Source organism: Eubalaena glacialis, chromosome 12 (assembly GCF_028564815.1).
Source record: "Eubalaena glacialis isolate mEubGla1 chromosome 12, mEubGla1.1.hap2.+ XY, whole genome shotgun sequence".
Lineage (NCBI taxonomy): Eukaryota > Metazoa > Chordata > Mammalia > Artiodactyla > Balaenidae > Eubalaena > Eubalaena glacialis.
Window position 1 is genome coordinate 49,253,456 of NC_083727.1, and position 27,527 is coordinate 49,280,982.

The window sequence follows — 27,527 nt, forward strand, 5'->3', positions numbered from 1 at the left end:
CTAGTTAATTCCTACTCTTTCTTCTGATTTTAGCTCAAAAAAGCCTTCCTAATCTCCCCGGCTAAAAATTCCCAATTATATTCCCCTTTGTTGTACTTACCCCAGTTATAATTTTATTTTTCTGTGTGTATTGATATTTGATGAACGTCTGATTTTCTCTCTAGACCCCACAAGTGTAGATACTGTCTTTTCCTCATCATCATAAATACTTGATAAATCAGTGAATAAATGGATTAAGTGATTCCCTAGGATCATAACTTAGGTATAAAAATCAATAATTAAAATCTGAATGTTTTTATTTAATAATACAAATTTTAAAAGTTAGTGTGGGGAACACAGGTTTGAATTAGTTGCATTTTTAAATTATGAGGTCTTTGTGAGGAATTTATAGGACAATACTTATGAATGGTACCTAAGAGTTTGGAACAACAACAACAACAAAACAAAAAAACCCCACAGAAGCAGGCAATTTTGATATGCATGTTAAATATAAAATTTCTTTCTACAGAACCAAAAACCCAGAAATTGAGTCATAAGAAAGGAAGTAACACTGCCGCTTTTAGAAGAGTACTCTTAACACAAGCAAAGGTAACTATGCTAAACATATTTTAAAATCAGTGGATAAGATCCATTCTTATTCTTAGATTTCAGTTAGATAATTGATAACTTTGTGTCTCAATTTTTTAATAATTTTATTATATTTTTGCATCATTTTATTTACATATCTGAGACAACAAGAAATTGCCTAATTTTTTTAAAGTTTTTTTTGTTGTTGGGATCTAAAAGATTCTTATATGTAAATACAAATATTACAGAGAAAGTGAATATGATAGCCAAAATGTGGATTATGAGGATACAAATACATTAACTGATTACTGGCAAAATCAGAACAATCCAATGACAGCAGAGCTCAAGTAAGTGATTTTTGATCCCACCAAAAATATATCCTTTTTCTTGGTTTATTACTTTTTTCTCAAATATAACATTATTGATTTTTCAGTCCATTTTACTAAGTAGCAAAGGAAAGCAACATTATTTACTATTGAAACTCTGAAAAATCATAAATGCCTTTATTCACATACTAAAAATTGTAATACTTAACCTAGAAATATATGGTTATGTGAAAAAAGTATACATTAGACATGTATCCTTAGAAATATATGATAGTGATCACTTCTATATTGGTCACTTCTCATAAATATCATTAACTACATAAAATATATTTTAGTATTTTTATTTTGAGATTACAAATGCTTTTTAAAACTTTCATTTTTAAATCAGTATTATTGAATTACAAGTCATATATATTAAAAACAAGTACGAGTGTATTGTGAACATAAATCAACACTTTGGGGAAAATCGTTAATGGATGTGGAAATCAGAAAAAAATATTTTTTTAAAAAATAGATTCTGTTCTTTCTAACCCCTTGAAAATTACTTATGCTTTAGTTTATCTTTCAGATATATGTTGTATTAGGGTAAAATAAAAACCCACAATTTCAAATCTTCTTTAAACTTTAGCCAAACTAGTTGCAGATACATTGCTTGCTTGCTTGCTTGCTTGCTTGTCATACTTCCAAGAAAGGTCAAGATGAACGTCCATGTGGTAAAATGTCAACTCTCTACAAGACTATTATTTTCAATATTTGGGGTTTGTAAACTCAAAAATCAATTTATGGTTGGCTTACAGATTATATCAGATATTTCTACATATATACAGTTCTAGTATCTTGAATTACTAGCCTGAAAAAAAATGCTAATAAAATACTTGTTTCTTCTTGGATCTAAAGAGATGATACTAGTTTATTGTGTATTACTAAGTACATAAAGTATGTTGTCTAAGCAGAAATAAGTAATCAAAAGAAAGGAAATAATTGCTCATTTATCTTTTTCTGGCTCTGTGTTTTTTTTAATAGAATCAATGTGCAGCAGTAAATACTCCAAAGAAAGACACTTCCCAGATTGATGGACCATCTTTAAACAATACTTATGGTTTCAAAGTCAGCGTACAAAACTTACAGGAGGCAAAAGCTTTACATGAGGTAAAACGGTAACAGTAAGGACACATGCACTTTAACGCTTACGTTTTATTCTATGGTACAAGTACAGAAATTTTTTACTGACGGAGGAATACATTGACTTCTATACCTGTTAATCTTTATTTTGTTCTTATTATCCTTTCTATTTTGTATATTTATATAAAACAGAGAAACTTTAAAACTAGTCATCAGTTATTGAGACTGCTTTGTGGTTCACAATTTTCACAAAACTTACACCGGAAATTTAAAAAGAAGCTAAAATTAGAAAAGGTTTCTTAGCTATTGGAAACTCTGTATGTTACTCTGGGATTATATTATATCCTATCCCAAATGTGGTGTCTACTTGTATTTTCTATTTGGTTGGCTCAGTGGATTAGTGCTTGCTACAGTTCATTTGTTCACATAATCTTTATAACCCAGTTACCTTCATAGCACAGACTGTATGCAAAGACTAGGAAGCTGTCTTGAAAAAATGTACATTCTCACTGGAGAATATGTATGAATGGTTCACTGTAAATTTATCTGTATTAAAGAAAACACAACAGTAACATGTGACTGGCAATGAGGTGAAAATTAGAATATATTTTCATTGTTTATACCTGTGCTGTCAGTATGGTAGTCACTAGCTGCGTGGCTATTGAGAATTTTAAATTTGGCTTATACATCTAGGAATGGAATTTTAAATTTTGTTTAATTTTAACTAATTTGTTTCCATTAAAAATTTTGCAACCTCATTGAGATGTGCTATAAATGTAAAATGCATACTGCTTTCAAAGACTTAATAGGAAAATAGAATATAAAGTACCTTATCAGTAATTTTTTATATTGATTACATGTTGTAAGGGTAGTTTCTGATGTATTGGATTAAATGAAAATATTTTAAAATTAACCTATTTTTACCTTTTTTTAATATGACAGCTAGAAAATTTTAAATTATGTATGTGACTTTCATGATATTTCTTTTGGTCAGTGCTGGTTTATACAGTCGTTTTATGTTTTTGCCCTTATAGCAGAGAATTTGAGTCTTTTGTTGGTTTTTTGGTCTCAAGTCAGTTCTGTCTTCTAAGAATTGGATGAGTAGACTAAGAGGAAAATTTAAATATTGTCCTCATTTTTACCCTAAATTTGAACTAAGAATTGTACTTTTGAGAATTAGATTGGAACATAGTCTAACTCCCTCATTGTTTATTTGTACATTTTTTCATTCAACAGCATTCATTTAGTTCCTGTTTTATACCTGGCCTTGTACTCTCCCCTGAAGCCCAGATAAATTAAGTAACAAACTCAGGAATATTTATCTTATCAAGTACACACCCGAAATTTGAAATTTAAAATACTTTGTTAAAAAATATTTATTAAAGCAAATTTAATAGACCTTAACAAAAAGACTTGTTACATTTGATTTTTCTGTTATTATTTGAAAAACATATTTTTCTTCTAATACTGTTATTTTATTCTATGTAACCCTGTTTCAGAATCCTGGGCCTTCTTGAAGTTAAAATCACTTTGGGGGTCCAGCAGGTTGCTCATAGCTTCCAATCACATGCTTCCTTCATCTCAAGGCACACTCCAAATAGCCACCTGGTGGTCAAATAGGGAATGAACCAAACAAATATCTACTATACTCTATTCTGTTTTCTACAAAATTGTGCTCACAGCATTTTTTCCTGTTTCCCGTTACCCTGGGCTAATCTCTCTCTCTCTCTTCTGCATATAAATACTCAATTCAGAAAAGAAAATTTGCACTCGTTGCCCCTTTTTTTTTTTAACATCTTTGTTGGAGTATAATTGCTTTACAATGTTGTGTTAGTTTCTGCTGTATAACAAAGTGAATCAGCTATATGCATACGTATATCCCCATATCCCCTCCCTCTTGTGTCTCCCTCCCACCCTCCTTATCCCACCCCTCTATGTGGTCACAAAGCACGAGCTGATCTCCCTATGCTATGCAACTGATTCCCACTAGCTATCTATTTTACATTTGGTAGTGTATATATGTCTTTGTTACTCTCTCACTTTGGCCCAGCTTACCCTTCCCCCTCCCCGTGTCCTGAAGTCCATTCTTACGTCTGTATCTTTATTCCTGTCCTGCCCCTAGGTTCTTCAGAACCTTTTTTTTTTTTTTTAGATTCCATATATATGTGTTAGCATATGGTATTTGTTTTTCTCTTTCTGACTTGCTTCACTCTGTATGACAGACTCTAGGTCCATCCACCTCATTACAAATAACTCAATTTCATTTCTTTTTATGGCTGAGTAATATTCCATGGTATATATGTGCCACATCTTCTTTATCCATTCATCTGTCGATGGACACGTAGGTTGCTTCCATGTCCTGGCTATTGTAAATAGTGCTGCAATGAACATTGTGGTACATGACTCTTTTTTTTTTTTTTTTTTTTTTTAAAGCATATTTTTCTTATTCCTGATATGTCTGACCTTTATTTCCTGCCATTCTCTGATTTGTATTTACTATGCTTTTTTTTTTTTTTTAAAGAGACTTTTTTGTTTTTAATTTATTTTTTTATTTGTTTATGGCTGTGTTGGGTCTCCGTTTCTGTGCGAGGGCTTTCCCCAGCTGTGGCAAGTGGGGGCCACTCTTCATCGCGGTGCGTGCGCCTCTCACTGTCGCGGCCTCTCTTGTTGCGGAGCACAGGCTCCAGACGCGCAGGCTCAGTAATTGTGGCTCACGGGCCCAGTTGCTCCGTGGCATGTGGGATCTTCCCAGACCAGGGCTCGAACCCGTGTCCCCTGCATTGGCAGGCAGACTCTCAACCACTGCGCCACCAGGGAAGCCCACATGACTCTTTTTGAATTATGGTTTTCTCAGGGTATATGCCCAATAGTGGGATTGCTGGGTCATATGGTAGTTCTATTTTTAGTTTTTTAAGGAACCTCCATACTGTTCTCCATAGTGGCTGTATCAATTTACATTCCCACCAACAGTGCAAGAGGGTTCCCTTTTCTCCACACCCTCTCCAGCATTTATTGTTTGTAAATTTTTTGATGATGGCCATTCTGACCTGTGTGTGGTGATACCTCATTGTAGTTTTGATTTGCATTTCTCTAATGATTAGTGATATTGAGCATGTTTTCATGTGTTTGTTGGCAATCTGTATATCTTCTTTGGAGAAATGTCTATTTAGGTCTTCTGCCCATTTTTGGATTGGGTTGTTTGTTTCTTTGATATTGAGCTGCATAAGCTGCTTGTATGCTTTGGAGATTAATCCTTTGTCCATTGCTTCATTTGCAAATATTTTCTCCCATTCTGAGGGTTGTCTTTTTGTCTTTTATGGTTTCCTTTGCTATGCAAAAGCTTTTAGTTTCATTAGGTCCTATTTGTTTATTTTTATTTCCATTTCTCTAGGAGGTGGGTCAAAAAGGATCTTGCTGTGATTTATGTCATAGAGTGTTCTGCCTGTGTTTTCCTCTAAGAGTTTTATAGTGTCTGGCCTTACATTTAGGTCTTTAATCCATTTTGAGTTTATTTTTGTGTATGGTGTCAGGAAGTGTTCTAATTTCATTCTTTTACATGTAGCTGTCCAGTTTTCCCAGCAGCACTTATTGAAGAGGCTGTCTTTTCTCCATTGTATATCCTTGCCTCCTTTGTCATAGATGAGTTGACCATAGGTGCATGGGTTTATCTCTGGGCTTGCTATCTTGTGCCATTGATCTATATTTCTGTTTCTGTGCCAGTACCATACTGTCTTGATTACTGTAGCTTTGTAGTATAGTCTGAAGTCCAGGAGCCTGATTCCTCCAGCTCCGTTTTTCTTTCTCAAGATTGCTTTGGCTATTTGGGGTCTTTTTTGTTTCCATGCAAATTGTGCAATTTTTTGTTCTAGTTCTGTGAAAAATGCCATTGGTAGTTTGATAGGGATTGCACTGAATCTGTAGATTGCTTTGGGTAGTGTAGTCATTTTCACAATGTTGATTCTTCCAATCCAAGAACACAGTATATCTCTCCATCTGTTTGTATCATCTTTAATTTCTTTCATCAGTGTCTTCTAGTTTTCTGCATACAGGTCTTTTGTCTCCTTAGGTAGGTTTATTCCTAGGTATTTTGTTCTTTTTGTTGCAGTGGTAAATGGGAGTGTTTCCTTAATTTCTCTTTCAGATTTGTCATCATTAGTGTATAGGAATGCAAGAGATTTCTGTGCATTAATTTTGTATCCTGCTCTTCTACCAAATTCACTGATTAGCTCTAGTAGTTTTCTGGTAGCATCTTTGGGATTCTCTATGTATAGTATCATGTCATCTGCAAACAGTGACAGTTTTACTTCTTCTTTTCTGATTTGGATTCCTTTTATTTCTTTTTCTTCTCTGATTGCCGTGGCTAAAACTTCCAAAACTATGTTGAATAATAGTCATGAGAGTGAGCAACCTTGTCTTGTTCCTGATCTTAGAGGAAATGGTTTGTTTTTCACCATTGAGAATGATGTTGTCTGTGGGTTTGTCATATATGGCCTTTATTATGTTGTGGTAGGTTCCCTGTATGCCTACTTTCTGGAGAGTTTTTATCATAAATGGGTGTTGAATTTTGTCAAAAGCTTTTTCTGCATCTGTTGAGATGATCATATGGTTTTTCTCCTTCAATTTGTTAATATGGTGTATCACATTGATTGATATTGCATACATTGAAGAATCCTTCATTCCTGGGATAAACCCCATTGATCATGGTGTATGATCCTTTTAATGTGCTGTTGGATTCTGCTCGCTAGTATTTTGTTGAGGATTTTTGCATCTATGTTCATCAGAGATATTGGCCTGTAGTTTTCTTTTTCTGTGACATCTTTGTCTGATTTTGGTATCAGGGTGATGGTGGCCTCATAGAATGAGTCTGGGAGTGTTCCTCCCTTTGCTATATTTTGGAAGAGTTTGAGAAGGATGGGTGTTAGCTCTTCTCTAAATGTTTGATAGAATTCACCTGTGAAGCCATCTGGTCCTGGGCTTTTGTTTGTTGGAAGATTTTTAATCACAGTTTCAATTTCAGTGCTTGTCATTTGTCTGTTTATATTTTCTGTTTCTTCCCGGTTCAGTCTCGGCAGGTTGTGGTTTTCTAAGAATTTGTCCATTTCTTCCAGGTTGTCCATTTTATTGGCATATAGTTGCTTGTAGAAGTCTCTCATGATCCTTTGTATGTCTGCAGTGTAATTTGTTACTTCTCCTTTTTCATTTCTAATTCTATTGATTTGAGTCTTCTCCCTTTTTTTCTGGATGAGTCTGGCTAATGGTTTATCAACTTTGTTTATCTTCTCAAAGAACCAGCTTTTAGTTTTATTGATCTTTGCTGTTGTTTCCTTCATTTCTTTTTCATTTATTTCTTATTTCTGATCTGATCTTTATGATTTATTTCCTTCTGCTAACTTTGGGGGTTTTTTGTTCTTCTTTCTCTAATTGCTCTAGGTGTAAGTTTAGATTGTTTGTTTGAGATTTTTCTTGTTTCTTGAGGTAGGATTGTATTGCTATAAACTTCCCTCTTAGAACTGCTTTTGCTTCGTCCCATAGGTTTTGGGTCGTTGTGCTTTCATTATCATTTGTTTCTAGGTGTTTTTTGATTTCCTCTTTGATTTCTTCAGTGATCTCTTGGTTATTTAGTAGTGTATTGTTTAGCCTCCATGTGTTTGTATTTTTTTACAGTTTTTTTCCTGTAATTGATATCTAGTCTCATAGCGTTGTGGTCGGAAAAGATACTTGATACAATTTCAATTTTCTTAAATTTACCTAGGCTTGATTTGTGACCCAAGATATGGTCTATCCTGGAGAATGTTCCATGAGCCCTTGAGAAGAAAGTGTATTCTGTTGTTTTTGGATGGAATGTCCTATAAATATCAATTAAGTCCTTCTTAATGTGTCATTTAAATCTTGTGTTTCCTTATTTATTTTCGTTTTGGATGATCTGTCCATTGGTGAAAGTGGGGTGTTAAAGTTCCCTACTATTACTATGTTACTGTCGATTTCCCCTTTTATGGCTGTTAGCATTTGCCTTATGTACTGAGGTGCTCCTATGTTGGGTGCATAAATATTTACAATTGTTATATCTTCTTCTTGGATTGATCCATTGATCATTATGTAGTATCCTTCTTTTTCTCTTGTAATAGTCTTTATTTTAAAGTCTATTTTGTCTGATATGAGAATTGCTACTCCAGCTTTCTTTTGATTTCCATTTGCATGGAATATCTTTTTCCGTCCCCTCACTTTCAGTCTGTATGTGTCCCTAGGTCTGAAGTGGGTCTCTTGTAGACAGCATATGTACGGGTCTTGTTTCTGTATCCATTCAGCCAGTCTATGTCTTTTGGTTGTAGCATTTAATTCATTTACATTTAAGGTGATTATTAATATGTATGTTCCTATTACCATTTTCTTAATTGTTTTGCATTTGTTTTTGTAGGTCTTTTCCTTCTCTTGTGTTTCCTGCCTAGTGAAGTTCCTTTAGCATTTGTTGTAAAGCTGGTTTGGTGGTGAATTCTCTTAACTTTTGCTTTATCTTTAAAGGTTTTAATTTCTCCATCAAATCTGAATGAGATCCTTGCTGGGTAGAGTAATCTTGGTTGTAGGTTCTTCCCTTTCATCACTTTAAATATGTCCTGCCAACCCCTTCTGGCTTGCAGTGTTTTTGCTGAAAAATCAGCTATTAACCTTATGGGGAGTCCCTTGTATGTTATTTTTGCTTTTCCCTTGCTGCTTTTAATATTTTTTCTTTGTATTTAATCTTTGATAGTTTGATTAATATGTGTCTTGGCGTGTTTCTCTTTGGGTTTATCCTGTATGGTACTCTCTGTGCTTCCTGGACTTGACTATTTCCTTTCCCATGTTAGGGAAGTTTTTGACTATAATCTCTTCAAATATTTTCTCAGTCTCTTTCTTTTTTTTTTTTTTTTTTTTTTCTCTTTCTTTTTCTCTTCTTTTTCTGGGACCCCTATAATTCGAATGTTGGTGCATTTAATGTTGTCCCAGAGGTCTCTGAGATTGTCCTCAATTCTTTTCATCCTTTTTTCTTTATTCTGCTCTGTGGTAGTTATTTCCACTACTTTATCTTCCAGGTCACTTATCCATTCTTCTGCCTCAGTTATTCTGCTGTTGATTCCTTCTAGAGTATTTTTAATTTCAGTAATTCTGTTGTTCATCACTCTTTGTTTGCTCTTTAGTTCTTCTAGATCCTTGTGAAATGTTTCTTGTATTTTCTCCATTCTGTTTCCGAGATTTTGGATCATCTTTACTATCATTACTCTGAAGTCTTTTTCAGGTAGGTTGCCTATTTCCTCTTCATTTATTTGGTCTTGTGGGTTTTACCTTGCTCCTTCGTCTGTAACGTATTTTTTTGTAGTTTCTTTTTTTTTTGATGGGTGGTGCTGTATTTCTGTTTCACTGGTTGTTTGACCTGAGACATCCAGCACTGGAGTTTGCAGGGAGTTAGATAGAGCTGGGTTTTGGTGCTGTGATGAGGACCTCTGGGAGGCCTCACTCCAATTGATACTCCCTGGGGTCTGAGGTCCTCTGTTAGTCCAGCAGTTTGGACTTGGAGTTCCCACCACAGGAACTCGGGCCCGACTTCCGGCCTGGGAACCAAGATCCTGCAAGCTTCGTGGCATGGTTAAAAAAAAAAAAAAAAAAAAAAAAATAGAGAGAGAGAGAAAGGAGCAGTACAATATCAAAGAATAAACATATAAAATTAGAAAGATAAAAAATATATTAGGAAAAATAAAACTATAATTGAAACAACTGCAACAAGGTAAAATAAAACCACAACAGAAAAAAGAAAGGGTTGGGGGGAAAGAGAGAAACCAAAAAGAGAGAACAATAACAAAGTATAAAGAATAAAATAAAATTAGAAAAATAAAAGATTTATTAGGAAAAATAAAAATATAAAAGAATCAACAACATTGAATCAACAAAGCAAAACAGAACCCCAGTCTAAAAGAGGAAAAAAGAAGAAAGAAAAAAAAAGCCTTGGCTATGGGGGCGGAGTTTAGGTGGGGGGTGGAACTTAGGCAGGGGCGGGGTTTAGGGTGGGGCAGGACCTAGGCGGGTGGTGGGGGGGTGATGTTCAAGCGTGGGCCGGGGCCTCTCCTTAGGACCTGCATGGAAGGAGAGAGGCAGCAGGTGGAAAGGAGGGCCTCTGGAGTGTGGGGTTCTGGAGTTTGGAGGTGGGGCCCTGAGTGAGGCTGTGTGGGCGGGGTTTAGGTCCAGCTCGTTGGAGGGGCTCTCGGAGTGTAGAGGTAGGGCCCTGGGTGGGGGTGTAGGGGCGGGGCTTGGGTTCTGCGGGGCAGGAGGGAGGCTCCGAGGGCACAGGATTAGGCCCGGGAGCCCAACAGGCTTCCCAATGCCTAAGTGGACAGGGAAAGCACTGGCCCTGTTCCCTTCCATTCCCTCGCACCCCTCCCACACCATATCCCCCAGGGTCTCCCCCGTCGCTGCTGGACCCCTAACCATGGGTGGGGTCCCACTGGGTGTAGGAACTCCTCCCCTCCCCCAGCCACCCCTCAGGGGTGCTGGTCCCAGAGGTCCAGCCTTTACTTTTGCTCCCCCTTTCCTCCCTCCCATTCCTTCAGGACCCACGTGGCTGGAGGGCACCTAGGTGGGCAGAGGATCAGGCCCAGGATCTCAGCAGGTTCCTGGGGTCCATGTGGGCAGGGGAAGCCTGGCCATGCTCCCTTTTGATCCTCTGCCCTTCCAGTGGTCCCCCAATTTCCCCCTTCAGTCGTGGGATCCCTTCCCCTCCCCCAGCTGCCCCTCAGGGGCGGCAGTCCCAGGCCACCTCCACTTCTCCTCCCCCTTCACTCCTCCCATGCCCCACGTCCTACCCGGTCGCTGGGGGTTCCTCCCATCCCCTTAGGTGTCTATGGTCCCCCACTGGTGTCTGGTAGGTGCCCTAGTTTTGAGGAGATGTGAATCCACGTTCTCCTATTATGCCATCTTGACTCTGCCCCCCTTGTCCCTTTCTTACCCACCTCTTTACTGATAACACTCAGTAAATCTCTCTCTCCATCTCTTCATTCCATATGTTGGCTTAAAAAAAAAAATGCCCGTAAGAACACTAATGCATTTTATGTTGAGGAATAAAAAGGCAAAATTTGAGTGTGCAGTTTGGCCTGGTATATAAATAAGTCAACCTCCAAGACTCTTTTTGACCTGAAATTGTCTTCAGTCTTCTCCATAGTCTTTCCATGTGCTCATTGTTTTCTAATTAAAGTGGGGTTTTTTGTTTGTTTGTTTGGGTTTGGAGAGAGGTTTTCCATTTCACATTTTTGTACATGCTTATTGTTTAAAAGAATAAATCCTGAAGAGTATATATTTAAAAGTAAAAGTTCTTTTCATTAGCTCCCCATTTTACTTGGTTTGATTTTTTTTTTAATATTACTTGTTTTTTAAAAAAATAGAAACAGCAATATATATTTCTTAAGGAAAGTGGTGGATTTTTTGGAAGTTTGTTTTATTATTCTATATGCCTTATACATGCATAATTAATGTTCTTATATTTTTAAAAGTACTTAATAACAAATTTACTAATGAATGCATGCACTATTACATACACTTACATGGTAAAAAATTTCACATCATGACAAAAAGATTACCACAATGTTCACTGCAGCTCTATTTACAATAGCCAGGACACGGAAGCAACCTAAGTGTCTATCAACAGATGAATGGATAAAGAAGATGTGGCACATATATACAATGGAATATTACTCAGCCATAAAAAGAAACAAAATTGAGTTATTTGTAGTGAGGTGGATGGACCTAGAGTCTGTCATACAGAGTGAAGTAAGTCAGAAAGAGAAAAACAAATACTGTATGCTAACATATATATGGAATCTAAAAAAAAAAAGGAAAAAATTGTTCTGAAGAACCTAGGGGCAGGACAGGAATAAAGACGCAGACGTAGAGAATGGACTTGAGGACACGGGGAGGGGGAAGGGTAAGCTGGGACAAAGTGAGAGTGTGGCATGGACATACATACACTACCAAATGTAAAATAGATAGCTAGTGGGAAGCAGCCATATAGCACAGGGAGATCAGCTCGGTGCTTTCTGTCCACCTAGAGGGGTGGGATGCGGAGGGTGGGAAGGAGACGCAAGAGGGAGGAGATATGGGGATATATGTATATGTATAGCTGATTTACTTTGTTATAAAGCAGAAACTAACACACCATTGTAAAGCGATTATACTCCAATACAGATGTTAAAAAAAAAAAAAAGACAAAAAGATTTCCATTGAAAAGTAAGCTTCTCTCCCACCTGACTAAGCAGTCCACTTCCCCAAAGGCAATAAACAGTTTTATGTTTTTTGTCTCTTTTCAGACATTTTCTATGCATGTACTTAACATTTTTTACATACATGGAAGCATACTATACTCATTCCATTTATCAATGTATTATGGTGGTCTTTCCATTTTAGGACATGTAGATCAGGCTCATTCTTTTGAAAATTTTAAAGGCTACAGAGTTTTCCATTCTGTAGTTTTTATGGAAGCCACATAATTTATGTAACCAGTTCCCAACTGATAGACATTTAGGTTTTTAGTCTTTTTAACTTACAAAAAACTGAAAATATTATCATCTTCAGTGAACATCTTTGTGCATATATATTGGCTACATATATGAATATATCTACAGGCTTATTCTCAAGAGTAGAAATGCTAGATCAAAGGATATGTCTTTTTTTTTTAATTGAAGTATAGTTGATTTACAACATTATATTAGTTTTAGGTGTACAACATAGTGATTCAATATTTTTATAGATGATACTCCATTTAAAGTTATTATAAAATAATGTCTGTATTTCCCTGTACTGTACAAAATATCCTTGTTGCTTATTTATTTTATACATAGTGTTTTTTATCTCTTAATCCCCCGCCCCTATCTTGACCTTCTCCCCTTCTCTCTTCCCACTGGTAACCCCTAATTTGTTCTGTCCTTTTAAAATTTTGGTAGATATTTCTAAGTTGTCCTCCAAAGATATCTACCAAATTCTACTCCCATCACTAAGAAGAGCCTTGCATTTACATTTCTTCAACAGATGGCATGCAAGATAAATACAAAATATAAATTCTTTATTAAATTTATATGATCTGAGTAATTACCAGTAGTCTACTAATTTTTCATTGCCAGGTATATGTATATTACTGGTACAGTGATGGCTATAATTCTAGCTGTAATCATTAATCATCCAACATATATCTTGTTTTTCTTACCCAGAGTTTATTCTTACTCTGTCTTAGAAAGAGAACAAAGGATTACAGTTAAGAAGAGTTTTTATTAACATAGGAAAATAAGTGTAAAAAGCAAAATATTATATTTTTTGCATTATATGTCAAAGAGAAAATGTGCATGGGCAAAAATCTGGCTATTGTGTAGTTGACACCATACAATTCTTATGATTTTTTTTTTCAGGAAAAACTGTAATTAAAAATCTGCCTATTATGTACAAAAGTCTAAATTTAAGTAGCCCTCAGAGGATTAATAGGTAGGAGTTTCAAACTAAAAAATATCCGTCTTTTCAGTTTAAACTATAGGTAAAACTGTAATTTAATTAACTGAGTAGAAAGTAAAAAGTAAAAGCAACAGACTTTGGTTTGAATGTACAACCACCTGGACTAGTCATTCTCTTTCTCAAATAGAAATTGCGAAAATTGAGAGGCACTGCATGTACTCTAGACAGATAGTTTTAAGTATGTGTTGTCATTAAGAAATTACAGCGTAAGCAGATTTTCTAAAAGAAAAACGTGAATTGATTTAACCTAATCTTAGAAGTAAAAATCTAGTTTTAATTTGTGGAGTGTTAAATTGTGAATGTGTCCTTTATAACCATTTTTTTCTGTAATTTTACACATGTATTTCCTTAGAGTCGTAGTGAAACATACTTCTTTCAGCATGTCTCAAAAAAAATGTTTAAAAGCGTGATTTTTATTTCCTTTTATAGATACAAAATCTTACTCTAATCAGTGTGGAATTACATGCTCGAACTAGACGAGACTTAGAACCAGATCCTGAATTTGACCCAATCTGTGCTCTGTTCTACTGCATCTCATCTGACACTCCACTACTGGATACAGACAAAACAGAACTCACAGGTGTAATAGTGATTGATAAAAACAAGACAGTCTCTAGTCAAGGTATTGTTCATTTTTATTAATTTTATACCTACCTACACTAGGATGAACCTTTTAATGGGGCAGTTTCTGTGCTCAAGATCTAAACCAAGCAAGCATAAGGAACTCCTCTCTAAAATGTTTGCTGAGGTGGGAGTAGGAAGTGTTGTCTATCGCTTTGTCCTAAATTCATTATTCTTGAATTATTGTTAGAAGTCAGAAACAATACAATATAAAGAGCTTAATAAAATTTCCAATTAGCATATCTAATTTGATCTAAATATTATCATATAAAATACTAATTGTTAATACTGAAGTCAAATGATTGTGTATTTCTAGGTTGGGTGGACAGTCCTCCTTATATGTGCATGCTGGTATTTTGCTGCTAATACAGAGTTTCTCTTTACTTTAAGAAGTTAAGTTACTACTGTAACTTAAGATATATTCTAATTTTGTTGATATCTCTTCCTAAATACATACACTTTTGGTTCAGAGGTTCTTCATATAGGATACCACGTAAGGCACTTTATAAAATACCAAGTGTTCCTCTGCAATTTTAAATAGTAATGTGAATTCAGTCAATTGAGGAGGAAGTCTTAACATATAACAAAACTGTACAGGAATTTGCAGTTTAATCGGTGATGTGCTTGAGCTGGCTTGTACCAGTTCACAAGCCAATTGCTAAATTTTCATGAATTTTTTGAACTAGTTGATGTCACATTGGTAGTTTCAAATTAGCCATGGTGGGAAGTTTTCACATCTTGGATATAGGCAAGCAGTACAAATCAGGGCTTTTTTTTTTTTTTTTTTTTCCCTGGAGAGGTGCTTATAAGCATTCTCCAGCATACCACTGAGTAAAGTATTCTCCACTAAGCAAGCCTCTTCCTGTAGGAAGAAACAAAGTAATAATATTTCTTTTTGGGTGACATGTTATCTGGGGAATTTTGTGAATGTAGACTTTTCCAGAAAATAATTGAAAATATGAAGTTTGAATTTTCAGTTACATGTTGTACTAGAAAACCTTTAAGAAAATTTTCAAGAAACTGAGCTAATTATGTATTTACTTTGGGGAATGCTGTCTCATTTTAAAGTATTTTAGTTGCATAGTCTTACTCAAAAGTAAGGGATAATATTACTTAAACAATTATATATAATAAATATTTTGTTTATTCTTAGATATCAGATATCAGACCCCATTGCTTATTAGATCTGGAATTACAGGACTAGAAGTTACCTATGCTGCTGATGAGAAGGCACTTTTTCAAGAAATTGCACATATAATAAAGAGGTATTGTTTTGTATATTCTCATTTCTTTTTCCAGTTTTTGTTCAGAGTCCTTTTGTGCTACTGTTGATTAATATAGGTGAAAGTTAAAAATAGGAAGTGATTGGCTTCCCTGGTGGTGTGGTGGTTAGGAATCTGCCTGCCAGTGCAGGGGACACGGGTTCAAGCCCTGGTCTGGGAAGATCCCACATGATGCCGTGGAGCAACTAAGCCCGTGCTCCACAACTACTGAGCCTGCGCTCTAGAACCTGCGAGCCACAACTACTAAAGCCCGTGTGCTACAACTACTGAAGCCCACGCACCTAGAGCCTGTGCTCTGCAACGAGAAGCCACCGCAAGGAGAAGCCCACGCACTGCAACGAAGAGTAGCCCCCACTCGCCGCAACTAGAGAAAGCCCGCATGCAGCAACAAAGACCCAACTCAGACAAAAATAAATAAATAAAAAAGAAAAAAAAATTAAAAAAATTTTTTAAACTAGGAAGTGAATCCCTTCCTATGGCCCTTGAAAGAAAAGTTAGCCCGGAAAGGATTTTGCCCTCACCTCCAACCACCATCACCATTTCCAGCAGATTAGGGATAAGAAAAAGAGTATTCTAGTCTCAGCATTTGGGGCCAGTGAAAGAGAAATATTAGCTTAGCCTCTAGCTTTCCCAGTTGGATTTTAGCATTTTTCTATGGTGATGAAATAATGGGGAACTGTACTAAAGTTAAATTGTATTATTCATTAAATAGTCTTCTACCTTGGGAGCCAGCCACCATTTCAGTACCTTTTTTCTTTTTCTTTTTCTTTGTTTTTTTTAAGAAAATGTTTTCTGAGTTTTAAACAAATCAGTATTTCCAAAAAACTTTGGAATGTAATTTGTTCATAAAGTTAGGACTATCTGGTACATACTCTTTTGTGCACATAGTTTCTTAAAAATCTCTTTTGACCATTTGATAGTTGGCTTTGATGCTTGATAGTAGAATCTTGTCAAAATTTATGAAAGATTTTTTAACCAAAAAAATTTTAATTTAAAAATTAAACAATTAAGTGGATCTCTTTTGCATTTTCTCAAGAGTATAACTCTTAGTAGCCATTGCCCATTGCTAGATTTAGGTTTTTAAATGCCTAAAGCAGGCTGGAAAATACTCTTTGGATCCTGATGTATGGCTAAAAGCTGTCCTTGAGCGTGTTGTTACACTCAAGCCTTTCTGTTCTGCTTTTGTAGTCGAACTTTTTCCTATAAAACTGAGACGATATCCTGCATTAAAGATCAAGGTGATGTTTTACTGACTCAACATCTGATTGCATCCCAGATGGGTTAACATAAACCATTTTGAAAATTAGAAAAGCAGAAAACGTTTTCAGTGAAACAAAATTAGATTAAGTGTCAAAGCATAAAAAAAATGATATGCTGCTACCCACCACTCTAGGGAGGAAAAAAGAGGAATGTATTTTTACTATTTATAGCACTGGTGACTGGATGGGTTCCCATCCATTTGAGTCTTGCCATTGTCAGTCCTATCTTTTATCTTCTCATAGAGATGTCAACATGTCAGGTACTTTCAGTGCCCCCACTGCAAGCAACTTAGCAAAAGGAACATGTAAGAGTTTTAGGCAGATGCCATTCTATGGGCCAGCACATATCCAGTAATGTCCCTGGGCTTTGTACGCTTGTCTTCTCCTTGTTAGGTTTATTCCCAGCAATAGGATTACCTGTGAAAATCGAGAATCTTGTCAATCATTTGTAAGTGTAGGAACTTTCTTAAATGTCCATAACATGACTTAACACTAGTTGTTAAGAAAAATGCAGTAAACAAAATAAAGCTAACTTCTGGTTCTTACTCAAAAGATCATATGGCTATTAGAAAAAGAAGAAAAATGCTTAAATATCAACATTTCAATTCTGTAATGTCCTTTATATATTAGTCCAAACAACTCCCTAAAAGATTATTTCCTTCTTACACATCATTTGTTGAGTACCTACTCTACACAGGTTTTGCTAAGAGCGTAGGCTTGGGAGTCAGCCAGCTCTGTCTTTTTGTCTTGAGCAAGTTACTTATCTCTCTAAACTTTGGTTTCCTCATCTGTAAAAGGGGTAATAGATATGAGAATTAAGTGAGATAAAGCACATAAAACTCTTAGCCTGGTTAGTACTTAAATGTTAACTCTGTGTGTAAGGTACAGTTCTTAAGTGCTGAATATAAGATTGAATAAGATATAGATGCATATTCTCAAAGAGTTTTATTGTCCTTACTTTTCTATTCTTAATATTTACCTGCTCAGGTGGCAAACACATAAAATAGTGTAAAGCGATATTACACAAGTAAAACCAAATCCATTATCTTCTTGTCACAAACATTTTTCTCTTTCTGTATTTCCTTGAACTATTAATTTCACATTTCCCCAGACTCCCTAACTTAAATAATTTAAGTTTTGAGTCCTTCCTTTTTTTCTTCTCTAATCCATGCATTACATCCTATCCATTTAACCTCAGAATTATCTTTCAAGATCATTCCTTCTCCCCTCCCCATGCCCATTGCCACTCCCCTAGTTAGAGCCCCCTCACCTCTCATCTGTACAGATGTTATTGGGTTATCTAAAATATTAATTGTAAAGCAGCTTTTTTCTGCCTAAGCAAATAAAATTATTTTCATATTTGCTGCTTTTTCTGATGCTTCATCAGAAGCACAGTTTTGTTCTTCACTACTAATCCTATCTACCCAACCTTGTTCTTTCTATAACTTTTAGAAGCCTGGTAGAGTGAATAAAATTTACAGAAATTGCAGAACAAGTCACCAAGATTTTGTTATTGTCACTGAATGTTTTCACAGAAGAAATATGGAATCCTTGGGACTTTGAACTTGAAAAAGATGTTTTATCAGCTTTGAGAGTCTTGTAAAAACTAAGCCTCTAGGTCAGAAAATAAATATACATAATCTGAAAAATACTGAAATGACAGTTTTTCTAAAAACAAAATCTATTTAATAAATCCATTAAGAGAAGCATTAAGGGTAGCTTTTTGTTTTTTCAGCGGTCATCTCTGAGCAGTAGTAGTTTATAAAATAGGTACTTGTTAATTGAGAAAAAAATACTTTCAAAACATTATCAGAAAATAAGTGTACTTAATCACTCTATTAGTCATTTACCACAACAGAGCAAGTAGCTGATTGGAATAATAATTCTTAATAAGTAGATGTTTTATGAATCAAAAAAATTCAGATGAAGGTGGAAGAACTATGTAAGAGTTATAACATAAGGGCTCTGTAATCATCTGGCATCTTCTTCATGTTGTACCCATGTTCAGAAATGTATGTGATAGGTACTCCAGCAATCTTCCAAAGTCTTCTCTTAAGATCAAGGTTAACTGTGACCAAATTGTAATGCCTGTTCTAAATATTCTTAGTATTAATGCAGTCAGCTGCATGGGTTCTTTCGTGTGTGTATGGGAATCCTTCAAATCTCCTTTCCCTGACGATCCTTAGAGTCACTTAACACTTTTGCCCCCGTTTCTCAAATTTAGACATTACATAGTTAGTTTTATAGGGAGATGCACTTGTCATGCAGATCATCTTTGACTGCTCTGAGAAGAGTTTAACTTTAATGGAAGAGTTGATGAAGTTGCTATCAACAAAGATGTGTTGAGATATTGGATGTTATTTTAGAAGACTAATGAGCAGGAAGGGTGTTGGGGGACTTCTCTTTTCTTGAAGGCCTAGGACTTTTCTGGACTTCCTTTTTAACAATTAATCTACCCTTTTAACCTCTGATCTCTGAGACTGAGCCTTTGCCTCATTGTTGCACATTGCCTTACTTTCTTTTGCTTCTCCCCGCTCTCTCGTGTTATAATCCTGCTCTTTGTTCCAAAATTACCAGCCACGTGGCACTTTCTACCAAGAAAACACTTTTATAGGTCGGTGAAAAGATCCATTTGGCTGTTCTATTAAATTAATCAGTTTTATTAAATTAAGTGGTTTTCTCAGAAATTTCAGTCCTTTTTATATAGAGGAAAGCACATGGATATATGTTATCTTTTTCTCCTGACAAGTTTGAAGGCTACTTTGTAAGTCTGTAGTATAACAATGGATCACAAGCAGATCACCAGATATTGAAATTTACGTTAGGGAATGTATTTTATAGGGCCTTTAAGGAATAGGAAAAATGAAAAGAATATTATTGCAGAAGTTTGAGCCTAGTTCTTTTGACATTAGCCACTTAAGTAAGGAGACATTTTTGTGACATTCTTATTTTTGTTATCTAAGTAAAAACTAATGTCATTCAATACCCATTTAAAGAAATTAGCTATGGAAGTATGATAAAATATTAGCAAACCAGTTCTAAAAATAGATCTGGTCTGCCCATGATCCATTGTTATACCACAGACTTGCAGAGTAGCCATATATTGCTTACATTAGTAAATTGGGGTAATCTATAACTGTAGACATTGGATGAAACTTAAAGTGTTAAGTGATGTAATCTGGACAGGCTGCACATCCCATAATTCAGAGTGACTTTATAAGCAGTTATGTAAAACCCAACTTTATAAATTTTTGTGATCTTTCACTCTGCTTTTTTGGCTTTTATGAATAATGGTACAATAATCAGAGTAATTTGGAACTTCTAATTTGATAGCATTACAGTAGTTTTCACTCTCAAAAGTTTTTGTTCTCCACTTAAGACTGTAATCAGTTCTTCTCTTGCCCACACAATGTTCCCATTGAAGTAAATCTTCATGCTTATTTTCCTTTGTACTATAATCAAACATTTTTTATGGTGGTCACTGTGGAAGTCCTCAGAAGAAGCACAAAACAGCTCCTTCTAAGGTGGATGCAGATTGTCAGTTCAGTTCTACCAGTGCAACTGTGTGACCCCAGTGAGCATATTTTTCACCTAGTTTCTGATGTTTAGCTTCCCCACATTAATCTCACCCCTATTAATATTTAATTCTTCCATTAAACTGAGTCACCTTCCTCTTAACTTTAGAGGACAAACTTATCATTACGGAGGCCTTACTTTATGTGAGGACCAAGTCTTTACTAAGAGGGAAAAGGAAGAAATTTTCATTTTCTTTCTCAGCATTACAACTGTTTAAGGACAGTAGAGGGTAGAGGGGTAGAGAAGTGACAACAAAATGACCTGGGGGATCATTTTCAAAATACAGTATCCACACGTGCCCTCATACTTCACCCCACCCCTACCCACATTATATCTCAAATTATACCCTCACTTATACACTTTACTGGTAATGCCTGCCTCCCACCCCAATTTTTAGCAGCCTCTTTGCCAAGTCATATCAAGTAAATACGTAATCTAAGTAAAAACTACTTTTGCTTTACAAAAGTAGCTTCGAACTAAGAACTCTAACCACCCCATCCCTTCCTCTGTAGAAATTCTATAGGTACCACTATATCACCTGAGAAACATTATAAAATGTAGATTTTTAATTTTGTCATTTATATCATGAAGAAGTAGTTCTTCTGGTTAAAGGTTCAAATGTGTGGTCCTTGTTTAATTTTTTCATTCCTTCTTTAGGTATGATCCTGATATTCTGCTAGGATATGAGATTCAGATGCATTCCTGGGGTTACCTCTTACAGAGGGCTGCTGCACTGAGTGTTGACTTATGCCAGATGATCTCTCGGGTGCCAGGTAGGAAGCACTATGAATGTTTTATTGTTAACTACAGGGCAAATTACAAATAAATAAAGATAAGATTATTGTTTTAGCCTGATTTTTAATACTAAATTGTATAAGTTCTAGATATATCATAACTCCATTATAAACTTTAATCATACATATATCCCATTTTTATCCAGCATTTTAACATAAATATTTTTCTGCTTTATGAGATAGTCTTTATAATCATTATGAAGCACGTAACATTTCTTTGACTTGATATACCATAATTTTATTTTATTTGTGTGGTTCTATGTTTTATCCATTTGGTGAGGAAGGAGGAGATGGTAGAGGAACACTAACTGTTTTTTTATTTGGGTGTCAGGCTAAAAAATTACATGAATTTTGAAGGCTGTTCCCCAAAAGTGTGATTCTAATTGAACAGAGGGGCAGTAATAATATTCATATCAAAATTAGTTTTTCAAGCATTTTTTAAATTATGTTTTGTTTATAGTTACTGAATTTTTAATAACTTTGTTTTAAAGGCCCCCCCCCAAGTCAGACTAGGACAAAGTAGCATATACTTTGGGAGGCGTAAAGATCAAATACAAAATTAGTAAAACCAATCAAGATACCTCCTGAAAGGGGTTATGAAGTCAATAAAATATCTAAAGTATTGGTAAATGTAAAGGGAAAAGTTGAAGCTAGAAGATTCAAGGACAGTAAATATTTTGAGTTTTGCAAAAGTTTAGAAAAAATGGCAGAGCTGCTTTTAGTTTTTCATTGCATTGTTTGTAGCTTCTCTGTCCCTTGAGTGAGAGGAATAGTGATATATCTCAAATTTTTCAACATTTCATTGGGGATAGGTTTCTGAACATTCAGGATAGGTAGCATGAGTATTCAGTGCACTTATTAATTAATTAATTGTAATGAGTAATATATGACTTCAGAATAATGAATGAAAGCTCCTGTCCTTTTAGAACACTGCTGAAACCCTTTTTATGAGGCAACATGGTGCAATAGAAAGGGCATACTTAGGGAGGCATAGTAAAGAACACCAATGGTAAAGAGCACACATTCTGGAGAAAGACCACCTGGGTTCAAATCCTGGCCAGCAGGATTCAGACATCCAACAGGATAGGTTTCTTAACTTATCGATACCTCAATTTGTTCATCTGTAAAATAGGGACGTAATAGAACTTATCTCGTAGGGCTATTATAAAATACTTAGAACAGTGCCTGAGAACATAGTAAACATTATGTGTTTGTTAAATGAAAAAGTGAAAGAAAAAAAAAACACTTTTTTTAACTTTCTTTTTTAATTGATTTACAATATTGTGTTAGTTTCATACAGTATAGCACAGGGAATTATATCCATTATCTTGTAATAACCTATAATGGAATATAATCTGCAAAAATACTGAATCACTATGCTGTACACTTGAAAAAAATCTTTTAAACATTATGTTTTTAAAATAAAGAAGAGCAGTAGGTTTGTGTACATGGTCTTTGGAATCAGGTAACCCAGATTTAGAATACTGGTTTTGTTACTATATGGCCTGGGGCAAGATAAAACATTTCCGAGTAGAATGTACTATAGTGCAAAATAAAAATTATACTAACATAATAAAGTGGCTGTATTAAAATAAAATAAATAATGTTAGTAAAGTTCTTAGAACATAATAGACATTCAAATATGGTAAATATATTTATTATTCTAGAGCCTCTATCAACAACATTCATGTATACCCAGTGTTATATAGGAGAAATAAATTTTAATTTCTAATTCTAGATAAAATCATCACTTAGAAACTAGACTCAGAACTCTGTTCGCTGTAAGAGGAACTCTTCATCTAGTTCTCCATACGTAGTTAATAGAATTTCACCCTGAATATGAACATCATTAATTAATGTCAACAAATTTTCAGAGAATTGTTTAGGTTAAAAATTCTACCATTTTTTTCCCCAAGAAATGACCAGTTTAATAACAAATATTTTTCATCCAAACACCAAAGAAATGATGTGGTGTTAGGTATTCATAAAAATAGCACCAGGGCTTCCCTGGTGGCGCAGTGGTTAAGAATCCTCCTGCCAATGCAGGGGACACGGGTTCGAGCCCTGGTCTGGGAAGATCCCACATGCCGCGGAGCAACTAAACCCGTGCACCACAACTACTGAGCCTGCGCTCTAGAGCCCGTGAGCCACAACTACTGAGCCCACGTGCCTAGAGCCCGTGCTCTGCAACAAAAGAAGCCACTGCAGTGAGAAGCCCGTGCACTGCAACAAAGAGTAGCCCCCGCTCACCACAAGTAGACAAGGACTGTGCGCAGCAACGAAGACCCAACGCAGCCAAAAATAAATAAATAAATTTATTTAAAAAACAAATAGCACCAGTAATTATCATATTTAAAGAGAAAAGCATTTATTTTTAAAAAAACGTGTGTGTATATATGTGTTTTTATTGTTAAAAAATATATACAGTTTTCAAATACATTTATTTCACAAAATTCTTTTATAACTTAAAGAGGAAAGAAAAACTTTTATTAGTCAATGATTATTCTCTTAAGTCTAATACAAAATAAACTGTGAATTACATTTAATCTTTAATCTTCATCTTGAATTTTTATTATTCTCATTTTCTTTTGCATGGTTTGCTTGGAAATTTGGTGTCTGTGAGTCCTGATGCAACCTATATTCATTTCTATAGATGACAAAGTTGAGAATAGATTTGCAGCCGAAAGAGATGACTATGGGTCGGATACAATGAGTGAGATAAATATCGTTGGCCGAATTACACTAAATCTTTGGAGAATCATGAGAAATGAGGTAAGGTACTTTATCTGAAATTTGGTTTGGAAATAAGAGATCAGATCAATATATAGTGATTTTAATCATTATAGAATATTAGTATAGCTTCCTATATAGCTTATGCTTATTTGTGAATTATTTTTATTATACTTAAGTAGAGTTTCAAAAATAAATACTACTTTCTAAAATGCAAAGCTATAGAAGTATTTAACTTTGTTATTGATGATTTTTTTTCCCCTGTTTGTGTCTAAGCACAAATAGCAGTGGCTATAAAAGTCTACAGCTATCATAAAATGTTATCTTGTATGTATAGAATGTTGTATAATTTCATCATTTTTTGCTCTTAAATCATTTTTACACTCAAGGCCAGATAAACTCAGCTTGACCTTTTTGATTTATTACAGTAAGAAAAATTTAGTCTAGATATAGGAAAAACCTTTTTGAACTAAGGATATTTAAAACCTGGGTCAATTGGAAACACATTACTTGGAAATAGTTAATAGCAGCATCCAGTTGAGTCTCTGGGGGCCCAGGTAAGGATTTTTGGTAGTATGAAACTATCTTATTAATATGCAATCACTCAGAGAAATAATTCTGTCACCAGAAATGTAAGAAAAAAGATACCTACAATAAATTGCTCTATTCTCAGATTTGGGACTTGTAGTATCAGATAAAATGTTTAAATTTAAGAGAGAACTCTATTCTTCAACTACTTCCCTTTGAAAATACTTTCTCTTTCTATTATACACTCATTCGCTGTGATCTTTTCTGGCTCTCCTAGATTTATATAAAAATTTGAGTTTCCAAGCATGCCCTCTGCAATTCTTTTGGGACCAATCACAGAGTAATTCTTCCAGATAAGAAAATATGCTCTTTATATAAAATTTAGGTATTCCCATTTTTATTTTTATTTTCTCTCTGCACCATGAGCTTAAAGTTATGCTCACATTTTATCTAATTTGAAAATGTACCATATATGTATCTGCTTGAGGATAATTTTATCCTGTTGTTTCTTCTTAAAATATTGTCAGCACAAGAATCCTCCAGTGACTTCAAAAATACAGTTGACCCTCAAACAACATGGGTTTGAACTACACAGATCCACTTATTGGTGGATTTTTTTTTCTCCGATAAATACATACTACAGTACTACATGATCCACGGGTTGGTTGAATCTGCAGTGCAGATTTGCAGATACGAAGAGCTAACTGTAAAGTTATACACAGATTTTCAACTGCATGGGGGTTGGTTCCCTAACCCCTGTGTTGTTCAAGGGTCCACTGTAATTCCTAGTGACACGGCATAGGATATGGAAGGTACAGAGATTGTGATGTATTTGGTTTGTATATTCCATTATGTATTTCAAACTTCAGTTTCCGATATTGCCTGAATGAACACATAAATTAAGTATATAAACACAAAATTAAATTATTGAGTCTTACTTAGTTTTAGGGGTCTTTTCATTCCTGACGATCCAAAGGGCAACTATAGCAATTATCAACTGTTAGCTTAAAAATCACAAATTAGAGAGTAAATATTTTTTCAGAGTTTAGGGCTTTCTTTAGTCCTTACTGAAAATTCAGGGTCAAAGTCTTTCTCTAATTCTAGGCTAAATGTATACCATCTCTGATCTGTATTTGTATCTGTGCGGAACAACTGTGAAAAAGTTATGAGTAGGGTAATTTACACCACTACCACCTCTACTTCCTGGATGCGCCAAATTAGATTATCACTTTTTTCCTAACCCTAAATACTCCTGGCAATTTGGAAATTTCCGTGAAATCCTGAATGAACTTGTGGGAAGTACTGTCTTGTATCTCTAGTTGTTATAGAATTTTAAGGGTTATGACTTTGGCCCTAAGAGTTTCTTCATATTAGAGGCCCTCAAACTATTTTTTCTGGATTTAAACAGTTCCAGAAGCTCCTTTTTTATCTTTATTTCTTTTATCTGTATCTCCCTCATGACACTTAGCTGTTTCTAGCTCTATTATTGTTTTCTTAAATATTTATAGTTTGTTTTTAATGTTCCTTATTAAAAATAATTTATATTCACTATAAAAAAATGCAGAAGAGTATGTAAAATGAAAGTGAAATCCAACATCTCCACAACAGTTGCACCCCCCAGATACAATTTAGTTGAATGGATACCTTTTTTTTTTAATGCTACTTTGGATTTTAAAATTTTTTTTAATTTGTTTTTTAATATACTAGTTTTCACTCTCCTGCTTAACATAGAATTACTGCTGTTCCCTCCAGACTTTGAATCCTCAGTAACAAACGAAGTGCCTCTGAAATAGTGCTCATGATATACTTGACTGCTTGAATGAAAGAATAAATGACTCTTCCCCAGCGGATTATATTTAGAGGCCTTCTGGATATCAACTTAATCCAGGCCTTTCAAGAATTTGCAAACTAGGTTGGAAATAGATCTGATTCAATTCAACAAATATTACGGAATGCCATCGCTAGTGCACAGATTTGGGCCTCGGTTTAGATCAAATTAAGATTAAGGGTATAGCTGGTTCCTCCATTTTAGCAGGCAGATTATCTGGGTGCAGATGTTGTTAGATGGGTAGATGTGAGGATGAGAATCTGTGGAAGTTCTCTTCTGGTTGCTTCAGTTTTCTCAGTGAAATAGGAACCACTGTTCTCAGCTGGGGAGGGGCTCTTTGGGTTTGAGGAGAGAAGAGTTATTTAGGAGAATATGAGAGTGATTAATTAAGAAAATATAGAAGCTAGGCATTGACAGCCCATTTGAGATTTGCATCAGTAAATTAAAGAGATACCTGCCAGCTGTGTTCAAATTCACAGATATAAGTGCAGAGTATCAGAGGGTTAGATTTGAGCACAGCTCACAAGCAAAGGGTTATGGCTTTACTAAAATTTAATTAAAAGGAAGCAAGAGGGGGCAGAGAACTGAATGTTAGTGCAAAGTTGGGATTATAATGACTGACTGTGGAATTTGAGCTAGGTTAGGAGCAAAGAGGTCAGGGCACCTCAGGGGGGAGTAACCCGGAAGGAGACGGCGGTCAGAGGATGGGTTACATGAGATTATGGAGAGGGTACAATTACCGGTAATCACAGGTTTTGGAGTATGATCGTCGGAGTGGCTAAGGTGATATGGAGGCACTGATGTGAATTACCTCTGAGACTTGTCTTCTGGTAGCAGTGTGGAAGGGGGCAAGACCAGAGGTAGGAAACCAGTGAGAACATTATTGTAGTAGCTCAAATGAAAGTTGACAGTGATACAGCGATTCACAAAACAATTTAGAGAGTAAATCCACAAGATTGGATGTACAAAAAGATGAAGAGGAGGAGGTGTCAAGAATGATTATCAGTGTTCTGGCATAGATGATTTAAGATCATGTTTAGGTGGGAAAATGAAGATTAAGGATATAGAGCATGAGGTATCAGTCAGATATCCAGGTGAAAGATACTCAACAGACATTTCAATAGGAAAGTCTCAAATATGGGGTAGAGTCTGGATTAGAGGTACAGCCTTGGAAGTCACATGAGAGTGTGGATGAGCTCACCAAGAAGTGAATGGAGAGAGCGATCAGGATTGAGCCAAGCACAATTTTGTGAATGAAAACATTTTGAGGAGCCGACAGAGGAATCAGATGCTACGAAGGAGTTGTCAGATAAGATTGAAGAACACTCCCAACAGTCACTAGGAAGATCAGATGCTTCCACACAAGCATGTAGGCC

At 35.4% G+C, this 27,527-nt stretch overlaps 1 protein-coding gene across 1 annotated transcript in view; it reads left to right on the plus strand.

The window, feature by feature from the left end:
• Positions 1-27,527, plus strand: part of REV3L (REV3 like, DNA directed polymerase zeta catalytic subunit) — a 196,111-nt gene that overhangs the window by 118,930 nt on the left and 49,654 nt on the right. Inside the window, exons 15-20 of the mRNA XM_061207643.1 lie at positions 509-588; positions 1,917-2,042; positions 13,962-14,154; positions 15,307-15,418; positions 20,929-21,044; positions 23,719-23,837. Coding sequence (XP_061063626.1) covers positions 509-588; positions 1,917-2,042; positions 13,962-14,154; positions 15,307-15,418; positions 20,929-21,044; positions 23,719-23,837 — 746 coding nt within the window. The remainder of the gene's footprint in view (positions 1-508; positions 589-1,916; positions 2,043-13,961; positions 14,155-15,306; positions 15,419-20,928; positions 21,045-23,718; positions 23,838-27,527) is intronic.